The 20,575-nt window shown below is 33.7% G+C and overlaps 1 protein-coding gene across 11 annotated transcripts in view; it reads left to right on the top strand.

Annotated features, from left to right (window-relative positions):
* Positions 1–20,575, top strand: part of Atrx (ATRX chromatin remodeler) — a 231,630-nt gene that overhangs the window by 165,886 nt on the left and 45,169 nt on the right. For all 11 annotated transcript variants that reach the window (XM_058584904.1, XM_058584905.1, XM_058584910.1 and 8 more), the window contains 5 exons: positions 654–784; positions 1,369–1,457; positions 1,585–1,757; positions 8,280–8,433; positions 12,556–12,662. In XM_058584904.1, coding sequence (XP_058440887.1) covers positions 654–784; positions 1,369–1,457; positions 1,585–1,757; positions 8,280–8,433; positions 12,556–12,662 — 654 coding nt within the window. The remainder of the gene's footprint in view (positions 1–653; positions 785–1,368; positions 1,458–1,584; positions 1,758–8,279; positions 8,434–12,555; positions 12,663–20,575) is intronic.

Below are 20,575 nucleotides of genomic sequence, written 5' to 3'. Positions count from 1 at the left end.
TATGTATATGGAGCAAGGCTTGATCTAAAATGGGAGTTTTTAATCTAGAGCCCATGAATAGAGAATCTAGGGGGCTTTAAGAACTCATATAAAAAAAGACAATGTATGTTTTTTTTAAATGTCTGTCTAAAATGGCAGCTTTTTTTTCAGTTATGATTAAAGGCAACAAAATATGCTAGTATTAATCGTAAACCCCAAAGTATTTTTTATATAATGTTGTTATTGATATCTCTAGATCTTTTAAATTTATCAGTACTTTAAAATTTCAGGTCCTTATTTTGCCTGCTGTTACATTTATTTTGTTTCTTAATGTGTTTTCTTTGTTGTTTGTTTGTTTTCAAACCTGGAGCCTGGTACATGCTGAGGAAGTGCTCTACCACTGAATTATTTCCACAGCCCTCTAATGCATTATTACTTTAAATCACATATTTCTGTGTCACAAATTTGCTTCTTGATAGTTTCTGTACAATGGGTTTCTTTCACAATTTTATTTATTTTTTGTGGTAAAGAATGTATTTCTAAAAAACAAGATTAATAATCTTTTACACACTTCCAAAGGGTCCATATCACAAATAATTCCTCTAATCTGGAAATATCTTGGTTAAAATAAAGAATTCTTGCATCTTAAACTCTTTTTTTTTTCTTTTGATTAGGTGTAGGTAATAGTAATGAAGGTGGAAGAGGAAAGGCAGGTGCAAAACTTTTCCAAGATTTTCAAATGTTAAGTAGAATCTGGACTCATCCTTGGTGTTTGCAGCTGGACTACATCAGCAAAGAAAATAAGGTAAATCAGATACCTAAAATTGTTTAAAAGGAATCTTTTTGAAATAGAATAACCTTAGAAAAATGGTCAATTTTTGACTTAGTGTATATTCAAGGCAATTTTCTATTTCATTCAGCTTTTTAAAATTTCTACATCCTTGAATGATTGTGATTAAGAAGGAATGTTAAATGTTGTTTTATTATAAGAGTTCATGTTTAAAACCTTTTATTTTGAAATAGTCTTATATATAGAAAAGTTCTAAAAATATTTCAGCGTCCCCCATTCCTTTGATTCAGATTTTCCTAATATTAACATCTTGCATAACCATAGTGAAATGAATAAAAATAAGAATTTAACTTTGCTCCAGTACTATTAACAACATTGTATGGATTTCATCTGTGTTTCTATTTATATTCTCATTCTTGTCCATGATTCAGTCTAAGACCGCCATTGCATAGTCTTTCTTATCTGTTGAGTCTGTGTTAGTTCCTCAGTTCTTCTTTATCTGAGGTCAATGAACTTACCTTCAACTGAAATGAAGCATGATTATAATTTCCAGTATACATTTAAATAACCTACTCAAACTTGTCATTTGTTTTCTCTAGGGATATTTTGATGAAGATAGTATGGATGAATTTATAGCTTCAGATTCTGACGAAACTTCCATGAGTTTAAGCTCTGATGATTATACAAAGTAAGTTGAGTACCTTTTGTGCCCTGAGTTGATCATTTAAAACCCCTACTTGCTAACTGTCCTATGATAATTGGCTTTTTTATCTTTGCTTGGCTTTCCTAACATTCTTCTTTCTTTCTTTTTTTAGAAAGAAGAAAACAAAGGGGAAGAAGGGGAAAAAAGACAGTAGCTCAAGTGGAAGTGGCAGTGACAATGATGTTGAAGTGATCAAAGTTTGGAATTCAAGATCTCGAGGAGGTGGTGAAGGAAATATGGATGAAGCAGGAAACAACCCTTCAGTTTCTTTAAAGCTGGAAGATAGTGAGTCTAATGAACAATGGCACATTGATTTAGAAAATATCAAGTTATTAGTGTTTTTTTCAGTCTATTATTATTGTCTCTACTTGATTTAAAGGAATGTCTTTTCTCCGTTTGTTAAAGTCTAGAATAGTTACATACATATAACATATATCTGAATCTTCAATTATGGGAAAGCCAATTTGTTCTTTTTGGAATTTGGAATAAAAGGAACAAAAGAAAAATTAATATTCATTTACATACACATACATACACTATGTTATTTTAACTATTTGTTAGCTAACTGTTCTTGAGCAGCCTTGAAATGTAGTTGATATCTTTAGTTTTATAAATGAGTAGTATATCTGGGATTTGGACCAAAATATGTCTAATATTAAAGTCCCCATGTTATTTTCACTTAACCATATAGGATTAACTGGAAGTATTTCAGATAATGAAGTATGATTGTAATTAATTTTATTTATATAGTAAAACTAACCTTAATCATTTAGTCTTTTTCCTTTCTAATTCTTCATAATCTGTAATTATTGTTTACTTGCAGTTTCCCCTGTATTATGTACGGCATGTGACACTTTTTTTTTTTTTTTTGGTCTTTTCTGTCTTGTGTATGAAAGTGAAAGTCTTAGATCAAAATCTCCTATGTCTTATGTTCTCTTTAACCATGTATATGTGTTGAAAGATTGGCATTGAGCCTCTGTATTCTCCTATTGCAGCCTGATTGTGTGTTTAGGATCTTTGAAGGTGGGACCAAATATCAGAATATTTGAAATATCAAACATCTGAAGAGAGCATAGTGTAATGGCTCTGAATATCCGGCCTTTGGGAGCTTTGGAACAAAGCAGTTAATTATCTGTGAGGAAAAAAGAGATAAGGGGGTCATCTGAATGATCCTATGATCCAACAGGTTTGACTTGTCTCAGATCTACAGCTGAACCAAGTTGGTGATTCTTTGATAAACATTTCTCTCTTCAGTACCTCCATAGAATATACAGGTGGCAGCCTAATCACAAATCCTGGATTCACCAAGAAATCAGGGGATTCAACAAAATTAAACTATAAAATTCCCCTCCTTTTTGTTCTTTCCTGCTATCACATAAAGGCAGTTTACTGTCAGTGTTCATCTTCCAATCAGATTTAAGAATATTTTTATAATAGTAAAGAAATAGTTTAATTTCAGATAATGGGAAGCTCCTGTAATATCCTCCTTTGTTCCCTCAATCTGCCTTTCCACTTATATATAGTTCTCAAGTCCCTCATCTTTTTAAAAATATTTTTAAAATTTCATCCATTCATTTATTTTTTTTTAAACTTTATTTATTTATTTATTTATTATTTTTATGTGGTGCTGAGGATCGAACCCAGGGCCTTGCACGTGCAAGGCGAGTGCTCTACCGCTGAGCCACAACCCCAGCCCCTAAAATATTTTTTAATATTTATTTAGTTTTTAGTTGTAGTTGGGCACGATATCTTCATTTTATTTATTTATTTTTATGTGGTGCTGAGGATCGAACCCAGGGCCTCACATGTGCTAGGCGAGTGTTCCACCGCTGAGCCACAACTCCAGCCCTAAAAATACACACACACACACACACACACACACATATTTTAAGTTCTAGTTGGAGACAGCATATATATCCTGGGGATGATTTAAATATAATTTGTTGAAATTTTTCTTATAACTTATTGTTACGAGGAAGAAACAATCACCCAGTGTATATTGTCTTATGCTGTAAGTAGTTTATGTAAAAGTATGTTGATGATTTCTTCATCACTTGGAAGTACAGGTGGGGTCCGAACAACTGAATTACTGCCAGAAGTGAGTAGCCTCTTCCTTTTCTCCTCTGGCATGCTATGTAAGTATTATTGCTTTCCATATATACCATAATAGAAAAGGATTAGAAAGTAGGAGGCTACATGTTGAGAATCTGAAAGCAGATAGGGAATGTCATGTGTTTTAAAAGACAAAATTTAACCAGATTGCATAGGGTTTTTGTTTTTTTATAGCTGTGTGCACTCAAATTAACATTATTTATACATAGATGCACTTTATATTTTTGTAGCTTATATGTATGTATAGTTCATCAGAAGCATCTCCAGAACTAATAGATGATGGAAATCTATTATTTAAATCTACATTAATTCCATGAGTATATCACAGTATTAAAACTTATATAGCTTATACAGTATAACTAAGATAAAAGTACTTTCTTAGAGTAAATGTAAGAAAAGGTGAATAGGTAATATTAATGGTTCAAAGTGCTATATATAGAATTTGAAATGGGTATCAAATATGTAGTTGGCTTTAATTGAGCTGTAGTATGATTTTGCTACATATTTTCTGTACACATCAGAGTTGCTGTTTAATTCTTTTGCAGTAACTTTTTTGATTTTTCTGAGAAGCAGCATCTTGAATATGTCATTCAAGGTCACTTCAGCATTCCCATTTTTATGTTGTGTGAAAGTAAAGTTTTGCGTTAAGGAATGCCTATATTAATTATTTCAAAGTGTTAGATTTATTTTTTTAATACTTTTAGTATGAACTTTATCTCTGAACAGTAACATTTTAAAAGGTTTGTAATTGTTTATATGGATACACTTTTTGGAGTCAGAATTCTCCTATTCTGATGTTGGGCGGTAATATTAGCAATAATATACCAGGTTTATTCATTCAACAGATATTTACTGAGTGTTTTCTATGTGCTGCATACTGTTCTAGAAGCTTGGGTTATATCAATGAACAAAAGACTTTCATGGCACTTGCCATTTGTTTTAGTCCATTTTCTGTTGCTGTAGCAAAATACTTGAAACTGTAATTTATAAAGGAAAGAGATTTATTTGGGCTCACAGTTATGGAAGCTTAAAAGTCCACGATTGGGCAGCCATGTCTGTTGAGGATAAATGAGCACTCACGAAAACTAGAAAACATTAGGGGCAGACTTTCTTTACTCTGTGGCAAGTGGGAACCCATTCCTGTGAGAAGGCATTATTCTCTCTTAATGACCTAATCACTTCTCAAAGTACCATTACCTCTCAGCATCATTACATTGGTAATCAAACTTTAACATGAGTTTCAGTGGGGACGAATTATATTCAAACTTGTTGCACCATTTTTCTGTTTTGTCCAGAGAATATTTTGTATTTTAAAAGTATGTATAGTATATTGATATCATTTATTTCATGATCCATTCTTTGACTTTTTCAAATAACCAGCCAATAACATTAGACAAGAGGATTTCCTTTATATACACAAACTACACACTCACTCCCACACCCTGCCATGAAGTTAGTATTTAAGTAGGTCCTACCTAAAGCACCATTCTACTACTACTACTACTACTACTACTACTACTGAATACATACATATAATGATATGCTACTTTATATGTGCTTTACCACTGAGTCACATCTCCAACTCTTTCTGTTTTTGTTTTTAATTCTGAGACAGGGTATCACTAAGTTGCTGAGGGCCTTGTTAAGTTGCTCAAACTAGGAATCCTTGTGACTCAGCCTTCTGAGTTGCTGGGATTATAGGCTTGTGCCACCATAACCAGCTGTGCTACTTTCTTTTTAAAAATCTATATTGTTTTATGCTACAAGTATGATAAAGAAACTTTTACTTAAATATATATATTTAGAATGCATTAAGTAGTTAATTGTGAAGGTATAATTTTCTATTTATCTTATATTTCATTTATGCCTTAATTTTTAAGGATTTTTTTTTGTTGTGGAGAATTTAACCCAAGAGCACTATACTGTTAAGCTACACCTCCTGCCCTCTATCATCACCATCTATTATAGCTGGCGACCTAATGCTGGGTTCACAAAATCTGACTATTGTAATAACTTAAGAAAACGGCGAAGGAAGCACACAAACACACAGAAGTACTTTTCAAACTTCGGGGACTGCTCTGCGACCTTAGGGGTCCGCGGAATGCTTTATTCTTACATCTGGGACACACAAGGGGAGCGTCCATGGAACATTCTATCCCCAAAAGGGAAAAGGGGTAGGATTACAAGGGAATGGGTGAGTGTAACTCAGCCCCACCAGGTGATGCCTACTCCTGGAGCCAGGCTTCATTATCTGAGTGGAGGTAAAGCCCAAGTTATTGCTAGGCACAATAATTGTTCAGTATCTCTTGCTCAGGACTTAAGAGTGTGTATTTCCAGAGCGCTCCTGATACTCCATTCATTCATTTTTATATATATTGTGTGTGTATACACACACACACACACACACACAGCACAGTTACAGCAGAAGTCATGACTGATCCATGTGGATAATGGAATAAGAAAATTCAGCAAGAAGTATCTATAAGTTTTTATTTCATACAATACTTAGGATATTTATTAATTAAATACCCTTTATTTGTATCATTTTGTTTTTTAGACTTGACTATAAAGTACTATCATTATATCCAATAGAATCAATATTTGATCAGGAGGGTTGTGGGCATATTTCAGTGGTAGACCATGTGCTTAGCATGCGGAGGGCTTTGGTTTGATCCCCAGCACCACAAAACTAATTGGAATGAGATCTGTTGTATTTGTACAGAAATTATCAGTGCTGTTCTGAACTTCATTCATATTTAGCTGTCCTACTTTTTTAGTTCTGATATTTTCACTTAAATTATTTTAGTACAGAATTCTCCCAAGGTTCTATTATTTGCCAGTGGGCAAATTGTGAAGCTTCTAGAATAGAATGCAGCACATAGAAAGCACTCAATAAATATTTGTTGAATAAATAAATCTGGTATATTATTGCTAATATTATTGCCCAACATCATAATAGGATAATTTTGTCTCCAAAAAGTGTATCTATAAACAATTACAAACCTTTTAGTTAGTTAATATTTGTTTTATAAGCTGTGAGTCAGGAGACCCCACCACACCTAGGTTCATTGGTTCAGTAGAAAGCTTCACAGGACTCAGCATATACAGGACTATGTGGCTTTTTTGTTTGTTTTTATAATAAAAGAATACAAAGCAAAATCAACATAGTGAAAAGTACATAGCATGAAGTCCAGTTGAAATCGGGCACAACCTTCTAAAAGTCCTCTTCCAGTGGAATCACCTGGGATACTCCTAATTTCTCTAGCAGTGAGTTATTACAATATGAATGAAGTGTTGTACACCAGAGAAGCTCATTAGAAACTTAGAGCCCAAGATTTTTACTGAGAACTATTCACATCTGTTTGGCTCATTCTAAATTCTAGACCCCACAGGAAAGCAAACATTTGGAATAAACCACATTGGTTTTACAATCTAGCCATTGTTATCATAGAAAGGTTTTGTGAGTTTTTTGTTGTTGTTATTTTGTTTGTTTGTTTTGATTTTGGTACTGTGGACTGAATCCAGGGTCACTTTTACTAGTGAGCCACACATCCCTGGCCCATTTTGAGACAAGGTCTTGCTAAGTTGCTTAGGGCCTTCCTAAATTGCTCAGGCTATGTTTGAACTTGTGATATTCCTGCCTCATCCTCCAAAGCCGCTGTGATTATAGGCATGCGGCTCTGCACCTGGCTCATGAAAAGTTTTATATCAGTTTAGGGGACTGTGTACCATTCATGGTCCCAGATAATGGCTAATGACCAACAACATGTAGTAAAAATATAAAGACTTGCATAGAAATGGTCAAGATAGAATTTAGGGGTTTAGTTACCTCTTAGTAGAGAGGGAAAGAAAATGGGATTTGTTAGGGTCACATACTAGGCTTCAGCTGCATCAGGAGTGTATTAGTATTAAAATGTGATAAAGATGAGATGTGGAAGTACAGCTGTTCATGATATTCTATGTACTTTTCTGAGTACCTAAATATTTTATAATAGAAAATATGTAAATTGAAAATATTCTGCATTACAAAGCAATGGAATATTCCTTACTTTTAATCAAACCATATTTAAATTCTTTAACAGATTATTTTGTGAGGCTTTCTTCTTGTGCCTTTTATAATCAAAGTGTTTATGTGGAGGAATCACAATGAAGTGATTTAGCATGATAGGGCAATTCCCTGGTAAATCCTTGTTTTGAGTTTTCCAGAATTCTGTAGCACAGTGAAATGTGTCCTATCTTAAAGCCCTTTTCTCTCTTGATCTCTGAGTATCTCTGTGTCTGTTAATTCCTCTCTTGGGGTATGTTTTGAGACTTTTACCCTCAGAGCCTCTGGGATTTCCATCTCTTGGAGTCTCTTTGTGAACTCCCCACACTATTTCCAGGGTTTTCCTCTCATACTTGCATTGTCTCAGTGTCCATCTATTGCTTGTTGTCACTTGGCATTTATCCTTGTCTCTCTCTTCCCTCCATTTCATGTCTTTCTCTATCAGTGTAGAGCTCTTCTTCCTGGATTGGTGTCTATCTGTGTGTGTGTGTGTGTGTGTGTGTGTGTGTATGTTTGTTTGACCCTAATTGCCTCACTTCTCCCAAATCTACATTAGTCTCTCTCTTAATCTCTCCTTGGTTGATCTGTTTCTGTTTCTCCTGGTCTCATTTTCTTGATTTACCTACTTATTTATATTCTGTTTTATTTAGGTAAAGCTACTTCCTCTTCTAATCCAAGCAGCCCAGCTCCAGACTGGTACAAAGATTTTGTTACAGATGCTGATGCTGAGGTTTTAGAGCATTCTGGAAAAATGGTACTTCTCTTTGAAATTCTTCGAATGGCAGAGGAAATTGGGGATAAAGTGTAAGTTCTTTCCTGTATTTATTGTATAAATAAGCCTTTTGATAACATTACTACTGCTTAAACAGTTTTATTTTTAAAAAATCTGTTATTTTTTTCTTGTTTAGAGATGTATTCTCTTTGGTTATTGTAGTGCTAGACCAATAGAAATACTATTTTTCTTTTAAGAACTAGTTTTGACCACATACTCAGATTATTTTTCCATGTTGTTTTTTACTTGTAGTTTTTGTACTCTGAATTTATTTTTTGGTCTCAAGCTTTTAGTAGATATTTATGTTTCACCATGTATAAAACCCTGTGACTTTACTGAAATTCTTTCTGAAGTCCCTAGTGATCTTCTTATCTTCAAACCTAATGGACATTTTTCAGACTTTTAACATTTTACCTGTTTGATTGTTCTTTCTTTATTATTTTTCTTTTCAAATAATTTAACAGAAGACTAAAAAAATGATACTTTATCTTAAAAAATTCAAACTTACTCTTTCAGCCCCCTTGAAAGAGACAAAACTCTTATTGTCATAGCACCTTTGAATATATTCTACTCTTAACACATTTTAAAGCACTCACTTGTTTATGTCTTTCTACTGGAAAAAGTGGTAGTTAGCTGTTTGAAGACACAGACTATTTTTTTCCCTTTTTTGTTCTTCTCAGTACAGGGGTTTTAACCCAGGTCCTCACGCGGGCAAGGCAGGCACTCTACAACTGAGCTATATCCCCAGCCCAGTATATTATTCTTTTGGTTGTTGATCACTGTACCTAGCACCTACTAAGTGCTCAATATAACTTTTTTTGTTTGGTTGGTAGTGTATTGCCATTGTAGTTATACAGAAACTAATGGCTTAGGTAGGGGATGATGTTGGCATATATTGTATGGAAATAAAGGATATGATTTGGAGTAGAAACAGAATGACTTGATAGATGAAATACAGGGTAGCAAAGAGAGAGTAGTCAGAGAGTGACTCCTAAGCCTCAGTTTTATTGGAAGAAATTGGGAGTCTTACTCTGGCTGTTTAGTTTCTTTTTAAAATATTTTTTTTAGTTGTCGATGGACTTTATTTTAATAATTTATTTATATACAGTGCTGAGAATCAAACTCAGTGCCTCACACATGTGAGGCAAGCACTCTACCACTGAACCACAACCCCAGCCCCTGGTTGTTATGTTTGATGGGCCTGTTAGGTACACATGAGAGATGTCAATTAGTAAGTAGATATTTGAGCTAAGAGTTTCTAAAAACTCAGAAGATATTATTACTATAAACTTGCTTTTTTTCACTATCAACCTCTGTGATTTAAAATTAAGAGTATAGAAGGATTTTAATGGTCTTTTCCTATATAGGAATTTCTTCTCCCATATTCACTGTAGATGTCCACCTGCCCTCTGCTATAATAGAATATGCTATCATCATAGAAGGTTACCCATAATTGAATACTTATTAGAGTTCAACTATTAGTTATTACTTGTATTATCGTAACCTTGTAAGAGCAAGATCCAATGAATGGGATGGCATCAAATTAAAAACCTTCTTTATAGGAAAAGGAAACAATTAAAAGAGTGAAGAGACAGCCTACAGAATGGGAGTACATCTTTGCCAGCTACTCTTCCAACAGAGGATTAATTTCCATAATAAACAACTTAAAAAATCAACACCAAAAAAAACAACCCAGGGCTGGGATTGTGGCTCAGTGGTAGAGTGCTCGCCTAGCACCTGTAGGACCCGGTTTTGATCCTCAACACCACATACAAATAAAGGCATTGTGTTGTGCCCATCTACACCTAAAAAATAAATGTTTGTTTTAAAAAAAACAACCCATTCAATAAAAATGGGCAAAAGAAATGAGCAGACACCTCTAAAGGTGTGCAGATGACCAACCTGTTATGAAAAAATGTTCAATATCTTTAGCCATCAGGGAAATGCAAATCAATACTATACTATGATTCCATCCCACTCCAGTTAGAATGGCAATTCTCAAGAATGCAAATAATAATAAATGCTGGCTAGGATGGCTAGGATGCAGAATGGGAGTGTGGGGGAAGAAATACTTACATATTATAAGTGAGAATGCAAATTAGTAGAGCCACTATGGGAATCAGTATGAAGATTACTCCAAAAGCTGAAAATCCAACTACTATAAGATCTAGTTATATCACTCCTTGGTATTTATCCAAAAGAATTTAAGTCAGCATACTTAAGTGATACATTCATGTCCATGTTTACAGCAACAAAGTTCACAGTAGCTGTTTTGAATCATCCTAGGTGTGAGTCAACAGATAAATGCATAAAGAAAGGGTGTGTGTGAGTGTGAGAGAGAGAGAGAGAGTGTTTGTGTGTAGTTTCACTTAGCCGTAGGAGGAACAAAATTATGTTATTTGTAGGAAAATGCATGAAACTAGAGATCATAATGTTGAGCAAAATAAGTCAGAAAAGTATCATGTTTTCTCTCATGTGTAGTTGAAGCTAAAGGGACAAAAACAGGAAGAAAGAGATGCCATGGAACTAGAGGGAGCCTCATTAGGTTTGAAGAAGGGGATCATTGAGGTATAGGAGACAAGGGTAATGAAGTTATTGGATAGTGAAATTGCTTTTACATATGTATGAATTTGCCATAATGGAATGCACCATTTTATATAATTAATATACACTAACAAAAAATAATTTGCAATTCACATTAATTGTTTCAGAGAAATTTTTGATTCTGAGATAGATAACCAGACTACTTAGGTGTCAAGACATAGGCTTTGGTTATTTAAGCTGAGCCCTAGGACTCAATTCATTTCTTTACCAGTGTTCTAGAAGTTGGCAACTGGGAGATAGTAGCCTCTGGTAGTGCAAAGATCAGGAAGCCATATAACAGAAAATTTATATGTTGTTAAATTCAGCAGCTCTTTCATAGCTTCAGCTGTTCTTTTTATCTCCACTAAATCTAAACACATTTAATGGTGACTATTAAGGGATGTTTTGGAATCATAAGCACCTCCCTGCCAGAATCAAGTAAAACTTAAGAAACACACTTACCACTAATACATAACTTTTTATATATCGACCTACTTTGTATATGTAAGGGATAGGAAATCCTTCTACATTCTCTTCCAAGCTTTTTTTTTTTTTTATCACATATTATCCATTTACTCACTACTGTATTGGATCAGAATAGTGGTTTTCAGATTACTTCTGAGCAAGTTGTTAACCTAGAGCAGAGGATGAGTTACCAGTGGCATTTTTCTTCCTTTTCCCACAATACCTAAAGTATCATGCTGATTTCATGTATTTTAATTTCATATTAAACTTTAGGTCAACAAATGTATTTCATGGCTAAAAATGAGTTTAAACTCACTAGAATAGAGAATCAGGAATTTGCAGACCTATTTGAAATGGAATGATAACATATAATAGGATGCACAGAATTTTGAAATATTGTAATACTTTTAATAGGGAGATTTAAAATTTTTTACCTCCTTGGAACAGTGTGTCTTTTGCAGAGCAAAAGCTTTTCATTTAAATGAAGTCCAGTTTATCACCTTTATTTTTCACCAGTCATCCATTTATTGTCATGTTTCTAAGATAGTTTAAGTTAAAAGATTTTCTTCCATATGACCTTCTAAATATTTTATAGTTTTTATATTTTACATTTAGATTTATGTTCCATTTTGACCTACTTTTTGCATAAGATATAAAATTTGAACCAAAGTTCATTGTTTTTTATATGAATGTCCAGTTTTGCCAAGACCATTATTAAAAAGACTATCCATTTTTCATTGAATTGCTTTTTCCCTGTTGCCAAAAACCAATTATCCACATTATATGACTCTGTCTGTATTCTTTCCTGTTCCATTGATCTGTTCCTGTCCTTTCACCAGTAGTCTTGATTACGGTATCTTTTTCAGTATTGGAATCATGTAGACTTAGACCTCCATCTTTTTGATTCTCAAAATTGTTTTGGTTGTTCAATACTTGACATTCCCTTATGAATTTTACTCTCGTGTTAATTTCTACATAAAATCCTGTTAAGATTTTGATTATAATTGTGTTAATTTATGGATTGGGAAGAAGTGGAGCCTTTACTAGGTGATTTTTTTTTAAGGTGAATGTTCTAGTGTTTGAACACTAATCTTTTTTTTTTCCAGTCTTGTTTTCAGCCAGTCACTCATATCTCTGGACTTGATTGAGGATTTTCTTGAATTGGCTAGTAGAGAGAAAACAGAAGATAAAGACAAACCTCTTATTTATAAAGGTGAGTTACAAACATTTCTATAAAATAATTTTTAAAATACTTATTTAAACATATTGTAAAGACATTTTAACAATAAAGGAAACAAAACAATAAAGGAAACAAAATGTTGTGAGTCTCATAACCCTAATACATAAGTTTTTTTTTTTTCTATTCTTTCTCTTGGTTCTTTTCACATACCTCTGTTTTTTTTTTAAACAAAATATTCTTGTGTATATTTGGTATTAACAACATCATATTATACAATACAAATAGATATTAATAATGTGGCCATTTAGTGAAATATATTAGCATATCTATCACCTCACAGTTACTTTTTGTGACAAGGGCAGTTAAAATTGAATTATTTAACAAAATTTCCTAATACAGTAGTCTTTGTTGTTGTAATTATAGTAAAAATTTTAATTTTTATATATCTTTGTTAATATATAATTCTCCCCTATAAAATTGACCGATTTAAAGTATAGAAGGGGGAGCTGGGTAGGGGTGCATGCTTGTAATCCCAGCGACTTGGGAGACTGAGGCAGGAGGATTGTAGGTTCAAGGCTTCCCTTGGCAACTTAGTGAGACCCTGTATCAAAAATAAAAAGGGCTGAGAATGTGACTCAGTGGTTAAGTGTTCCCTGGGTTCAATCCCTGGTTCCAAATAAATCAATAGTTTATGTAAGGTAATGGTTTTAATATATTCACAGATATTCACCATAGTCAATGTTGGAATATTTTAGTCACTAACAAATAAATCTCTGTACCTTTAGGGATTACCTCCCTACTCTCCCCCTCAACTCCCTCACAACCAAGCAACTGCTAATCTACTTTATGTCTCTATAAAATTGTCCTATTTAGGACCACTCATGTTAATGGGAACATAATATATTGTCTCTTATTTACTGACTTCTTTCACTTTGCCCAGTATTTTCAATGTTAATCCATTTGTAGCATGCATTATTATTTATTTCCATTTTATAGCCTAGTAATATTTTATTGTTTGAATAATGCCACAGTTTCAATATCTGTATTTGAGATATTTGAGCTCAATATGATTTCTCTGCTTCTATTGATACCTTTTGGCTATTAATAACAATGATGCTATGAACATTCATATGCAATTTCTGTTTATTTAAACACTTGTTTTCGATTCTTCTGAATCCATACTTGGGGTGTAATTAGTGTGTCAAAGGATAACTCTTTGTTAAAATTATTGAGGAATCACCAAACTGTTCTGCACCTGGCTGTATAATTTTATACTCCAAGAGCAATATAGAAGCATCTCAATTTCTTTACATCCTTGTCAAAACTTGTTATTCATTTCTCTCTCTCTTTTTTTTTCTTTCTTCTTAGCAATTGAACCCAGGTATACTTTACCACTGAACTACACTCCCAGCCCTTTTCATCTTTTAAGACAGGGTCTCACTAAGCTTCTCAGGTTGGCTGCAAAATTGAGACCCTCCTGCATCAAGTCTCCCATGACACTTGTTCTTTTTCTTTTTCTTTTTTTTTTAAATTTTAGCCACCCTATTGGTTATAAAGTGGCATCTCTGTGGTTTTGATTTGCATTAATCTGATGGCTAGTAATACTGAATATCTTTTCATGTGCTTGTTGGCTGTTTGTTTATCTTCTTTGGAAAATGTCTATTCAGGTCCTTTGCTCATTTTCATTTTTTTTTTTGCTCTTCTTAAAATTGCATTTGTTGTCTTTTGTTGTTTAGATATGAATGTTTCAAAATTATATTCTACATACTAGATATGTTATTTGCAAATATTTTCTCTCATTCTGTGAATTGTCTTTTCACTTTGATTGTGACCTTTTGTATACAAAAATGATTTCATTTTGATGAAGTCTATTTATCTATTTTTTTGTTGGTTGTGCTTTTAATGTCATTTTTAAGAAACCATTGCCAAATCTAAAGCCATGAACATTTACTCCTTTGTTTCCTTTTTAAAAGTTTTATGTTCTTACATTGGATCATTAAATGGATCTTTGATCCATTTTGAGTTATTTTTTATATATGTTGTGGAGTAAGGTTCCATCTTCTGACTTTTTAAAAATATTTATTTATTTATTTTTAGTTTTTCAGTGGACACAACATCTTTATTTTATTTTTATGTGGTGCTGAGGATTGAACCCAGTGCCCCGCGCATGCCAGGCGAGCACGTTACCGCTTGAGCCACATCCCCAGCCCCCCATCTTCTGACTTTTGCTGTGGATATCCAGTGGTCCCAGTACTATTTGTTGAAAACAATATTATTTCCTCATTTAATGATTTTGGTACTTTAAAAAGTATATCAAAGGATATAGGTTTGTTTTCTGACCCCTAGTTCTGTTCCACTGATCTTTATGTCAGTCTTCATGCTAGTATTTCACTGCCTTGTTTACCATTGCTTTGAAAGTAAGTTTTAAAATTGGGGAATTGATAGGATATACTTCAGTGGTAAAATGCTTGCCTAGCATGTGAGGTTTTGAGTTTGATTCTCCGACACTGCAAAAAAATTAAGTGTGACTCTTCCTACTTAATTCTTCAAAATTGTTTTGTCTGCTCATTAGTTTCCACAATATTTAATTTTAGCAAGTATTGCTATCTTAATAATAAGAGTATTCTAACCTATGAACATGGGATGTTTGCTATTTGTTAAGGACTTTAATTACTTTAATCAGTATTTTGTAGTCTTCAGAGTATAAATTTTATGCTTCTTTTATTAAATTTATCCTTACATGTTTTATTCTTTTTGTTGCTGTTGGCAATGAGATTTTGTTCTCATTTTTGTTCACTGGAAATGTATAAATTGACTTTTGTATATTGATTTTGGCTGCTGCAAACTGGCTGAATTTATTTTCTTATTTAATCTTTTTTAGAAGATTGTTTTGGATACTCTGTTTACAAGATCATGGCATCTACAAATAGAAATAGTTCTTTCTAAAATGGATGCCTTTTATTTATGTTTGTTTCTCTTTTGCTCTAATTAGGGAACTCCATTATATGTTGAATGGAAGTAGCAACAGTGGACATCCTTGTCTTGTTCCTAATGTTATGGGTAGAAAATCCAGTCTTTTATATCCAGTCTGTTATTTCCTACGATAGTAACTGTAGGTTTTCATAGGTGGTGTTTATCAAGTAGATGAAGTTTCAATGTAATTTTAGTTTGTTGAGTATTTTTATTATGAGAGAATATAGGATATTCTCAAATGATTTCTCTGCATCTATTGAGAATAAATTATTTTTTCTTTATTGATATAGTGTATTATTTTGATTTTAAATTTTGATGTTAAATCAACTTGGCAAGCCTGGGATAAATCTCACTTGATCGTGGTTTATGATTCTCTCTATGTGTTGTTTGATTCAGATCGCAAGTATTTTATTAAGGAATTGCACATCTTTATTAAAATATGCTGAGCTTGTAATTTCATTTTCTCATGATGTCTGGGGATGTAGCTCAGTGGTACTAGCATCAATCCCCATTACCCCCACCTATTCCCCCCAAAGTCCTATTGCACTGGAGTCCAACTCATTCAGTGACCATATGAAACCCAGAAAAATTTTTTAAATAATAATAAGAGAGAGAAAGAATAGAGAAATAGACTGCATCCTTGCCTGGTGTGCTCAGTGAGGGAGAGCAAAAGCTCCCTGAAGAGATGTATGGATTACAAGTCAGAGTATCTTATGTCTCTGTTCTCTCTCTTGAAATGCTGAAAGAAGAAATCATAAAGATTTTAAGAAGTGTTGACTCAGTGACTAGACATACTGAGTAAAAAGATTGAGCATAGAAAGAGAATACCTATACTTTTTGGCACTCTTTTTTCTTTTTTATCTTTCAGTTTTGTTTTTTTTAAATCCAGTTTTGCAAGTTTCTTTTTTTATATATTTTATTTAATTTTATGTGGAGGATTAAATGCAGTGCCTCACGTGTGCAAGGCAATCACTCTACCAATGAGCTATAGCCCCAGCCCTATCTTTCAATTTTTGTTTCTGTGGACTACTTTTCCATTACTTTCATTTGATTTTCTGGGGCCCAGTCCAAAAATCTACCTGCACTCAAAAATGAGACAGTAGCACAAACCTGTGTGGAACTCTAGACTGCAGAAGGCCAATGGAAATTCCTTGGAAATTGGCAAACTACAACTACACAGGTGTGTGCAAACCTGACATAGTCTGGTAGAGTTTCATCTCTTCAAATAGATTTCAACTGCTGAGATTAATCATGGAATTTTCAGACCCATCTTGGCTATATGAGGAAGGGCAGGGCAAGAATTGTTAGAGTTGGGGGTAACAGTATGTACACACCTGTGGCAGTCTGCAGAATAGCATCAGGATTCATTCAGGAACTTCCAGAGTTTCCTGATGGCATGATAGAAAGGTGGGTGAGGTTCGTACTGTTAGTCCTCTCAGCCAGAGAAAGATCTGGCTGCAGGACTGCAGACACTTAGAGCAAATTCCTCAGACCCTCCCAAGAGTTTTTATGTGCCTGTTAATGCCACAGAAAAGCCAGAACTTCCCAGGTATGCATCAGAGGCAGGCATGTTGAGGTCAGTATGGAGAGGTGAAAGAATCTGAGTTCTGGAAGCTTTTGAAGCAGAAATGCTGAGCTGGATGGGTGACAAACTAAATATACAGCTCCCAACACAGCACAGAGACAGATGATGTAGTTGTTAACCCCATGCCCAGAGACACTCAGAGGTCATGTATTTGATACTTGTGCATTTTCTGTGTTTCCCAGTAGCTGGCATTCCAAAGTTGGAAGGTCCAGTAAGAAACCATTCTGTCTCAAATACTTCTACAGGGAATAATTTTAGATTCTTTAACTTAGCATTTTAAAAATTTCACTGGTATTTTATTTTGTGTTAATTTGATAGATTCTTGCTACTCTTTGACTTTGCATATCTTAATCCAATTTTATGTATTGTTTTACTTTAATTGGAGTTACTCATTCCATTCTCTCTTGTTTTTACCTACTCTCTCCCACTCTTTTTCTTACATATTTTCCTTCTTCTTTTTTAAATATTTTTTTAGTTGTCAGTGGACCTATTTTTATTTTTATGTGGTGCTGAGAATCAAACCAGTGCCTCACACATTCTAGGCAAGCGCTCTAACACTGAGCCACAACCCCAGCCCCTCCCTCTTTTTCTGTTGTCATTTTTCTTATGTCTCTGTTCCTCCTCCCTGCATTTTTAAAAATGTTATATCAATTGAATTTATTCATTCTATTTTTCTTCTGCTTTTCTGTACTCTTACTGTCTCATCAATTTTTTTCCTTATGTCTCTCTTCCTGTCCACTCTCCCTGTAGTGGTTGGGCTTTATGTATGTGTGTTTGTTTTGTGGTACTCAGGATGAATCCAGGGATGCTTTACCACTGAGCTATGTCCCCAACTGTTTTATTTATTTATTTATTTTTATTTTGAGACAGGATCTCAGGAAGTTATAGAGGTTGGCTTCATATTTGGAATCCTTCTGCCTCCGCCTCTTGAATAGCTAGGATTATAGGCATGTGCTACTACTCCTGGCTGTTGTGTTTTTGGTTTCTGTTTTTATTTGGGGTGTGGGGTGTATACCAGGGATTGAACTTGGTGGTACTTAAAACACTGAGCCACATCCCCAGCCTTTTTATTTTTTATTTTGTGATATAGGGTTTTACTAAGTTATTTAGGGCCTAAGTTGCTGAGGCTGGTCTCAAACTTGTCCTCTTGCCTCAGCCTCCCAAGTCACTGGAATTACAGGTTGTACCACCATGCCTGGCTATGTTTTTTCTTTTTAATATTAACTGGATTTAGTCTTCTTTTTCTTCTTGCTTTTTTCTATGCTTTCTCCCTCTTTCATGTTTTCTTTTTTTTTTTGTCTTGTGTCTATCTTCTTATTTTCCTTTTTTTGTTTAATTGATCTTATTTTTTAAAATATACAACAGCAGAATGCATTGCAATTCTATTTTACATATAGAGCAGAATTTTCATATCTTTGTATATAAAGTATGTTCATGCCAATTCATGTCTCTTCTTATTTTCAGTTTTTTTCTTTCTTGCTTCTTCCTATTTTCTCAAATACTTTATATATTTTTAATATCCATTATACTTTCTTTGACACTATTTTTTCAGCCTATTATAGGATATCACTTTCTATTTTGCTATTTCCACTTCTGGACTAGTGAGTTTGTAGTAAACATTTTTTCGGGGGGAAGGGTACTAAAAATTGAACCCAAGGACAGTTTGCCACTACTTACTTTATTTTTTTAATTTTCAGACTGGGATTTGCTAAGTTGTTGGTACTGACCTTGAATTTGTGATCCTTCTTCAGACTCCTGAGTTGCTAGCATGTACCGAACATTTTTAATAAGTTGATATGTCTTATAGGATATATTTTTGCTCATAAGTGGTCACAGTTACTTATGATTTTCATATTTCAATGTGATGCTAGAGATTGTTCAAAGTTCATAGTGAACATGTTGAGCAGGCGTTTTGACACTGAGTTATACCCCTAGCTCAGGGACACATTCTAAAGAAAAAGAAAATCTCTAGAAAAACCCTCATATAATGGTGAAATAGAGATTGGCCCCACAAAATTTGTAGATCTCAATATAGAAACATAAGAAATCAAGGTAATAAGATGCCACCAAATGTTCATAATCCTCAAAAAACTAAACCTATAGATATTAAAGAAGAGGAAATGTTTGCCAAAGACTTTAAAAAATTATTGTTAAAGTGATCGGTGAATTAAAAGTAGATCTAAATAATGACCTAACGGAGAAAATACAAGGTATGAAGGAACATTCCAATAAAGAGAGAGAGATTCTTAAAAAGAACCAAATATGTCCTGGAAATGTAAACTCATTCAAATAAAAAAACTCAGTTGACTAATTCTCACCAATAGATTAAATAAGTCAGAAGACAAAATCTCAGGACTTCAAGATAAAGTCCATGAATTGAATTTCAGACAATAAGAAAAAAATTAAAAAACTGAACAGAATATACAAGAACTCTGGGTAATGTCACTGATTGAACTCCAAATAGACCAGACCAGAAAATAAACTATGTATGGTACATTATATTTGAAATGTGAGAATTCCAGAAAAATAAAGAATTTTAAAAACTGCAAGAAAGAGACATCAAGACATGTACACATTCAAACCTAGCAGAATAACAGCCGATATCCTAATAGAAATTCTAAAGCCCAGGGGACATTGGATGGTATGTTCCAAGCCCTGAAAGAAAACAACTGCTAATATTGATTGCCATAATCTGTAAAGTTGTGTCCTTTAGAATCAAAGCAGAAATTTAAACTTTCCAAACAACTATGAGCTAAAGGAATTCACGACCACTAAACCAGCATTGCAAAAAGATAACGCAATACTACACACAGGAGAAGAAGAAAACAACTAAGAGAGCTTGGGAAAGGATAGATATCATTAGATGGTTAAGTAAGCAAATAAGAATTAGGATTGGATCAAATATCACAAAAAGGAAAATGTCAGGATAAAATGCATACCCCTATAATAACAATATAAATGGTATCAATCCTCCAATTAAAAGACATAGAGTGACAGATTGGATTAATAAACAAGATACAATGATATATTCCTTCCAAGAAACATAGCTCATTGGCAAAGACATCCACACACTGATGAAAGTGATAGGATAGAAAATGATATTCCATGCAAATGGAACTCAGTCGTAAGGAGGAGTAGCTACTCTCATATCAATCAAAGCAGGTTTCAATCCAAAATTAGTAAGAAGAGACAAAAAAGGTCACTACACAGGGGAACAATGCAGAAATAAGGTATGACTATTGTAAATATGTATGCCCTAATTTCATAAGAAAAACACTACCTAACATTATGGCCCAAATTGGCTCAATTACAATAATTGGTGATTTCAATATACCTCTCTTACTGATATGTCTTCCCAACATAAAATCAACAAAGATACTGCATAGTT

This window comes from Marmota monax, unplaced genomic scaffold (genome assembly GCF_021218885.2).
Source record: "Marmota monax isolate L192 unplaced genomic scaffold, Marmota_monax_Labrador192_F-V1.1 WCK01_AAM20220418_F8-fsc00192, whole genome shotgun sequence".
NCBI classification, from domain to species: Eukaryota; Metazoa; Chordata; class Mammalia; order Rodentia; family Sciuridae; genus Marmota; species Marmota monax.
The sequence above is the reverse complement of the archived record's forward strand: the minus strand, read 5'-3'. Positions and strand labels throughout refer to the sequence as shown.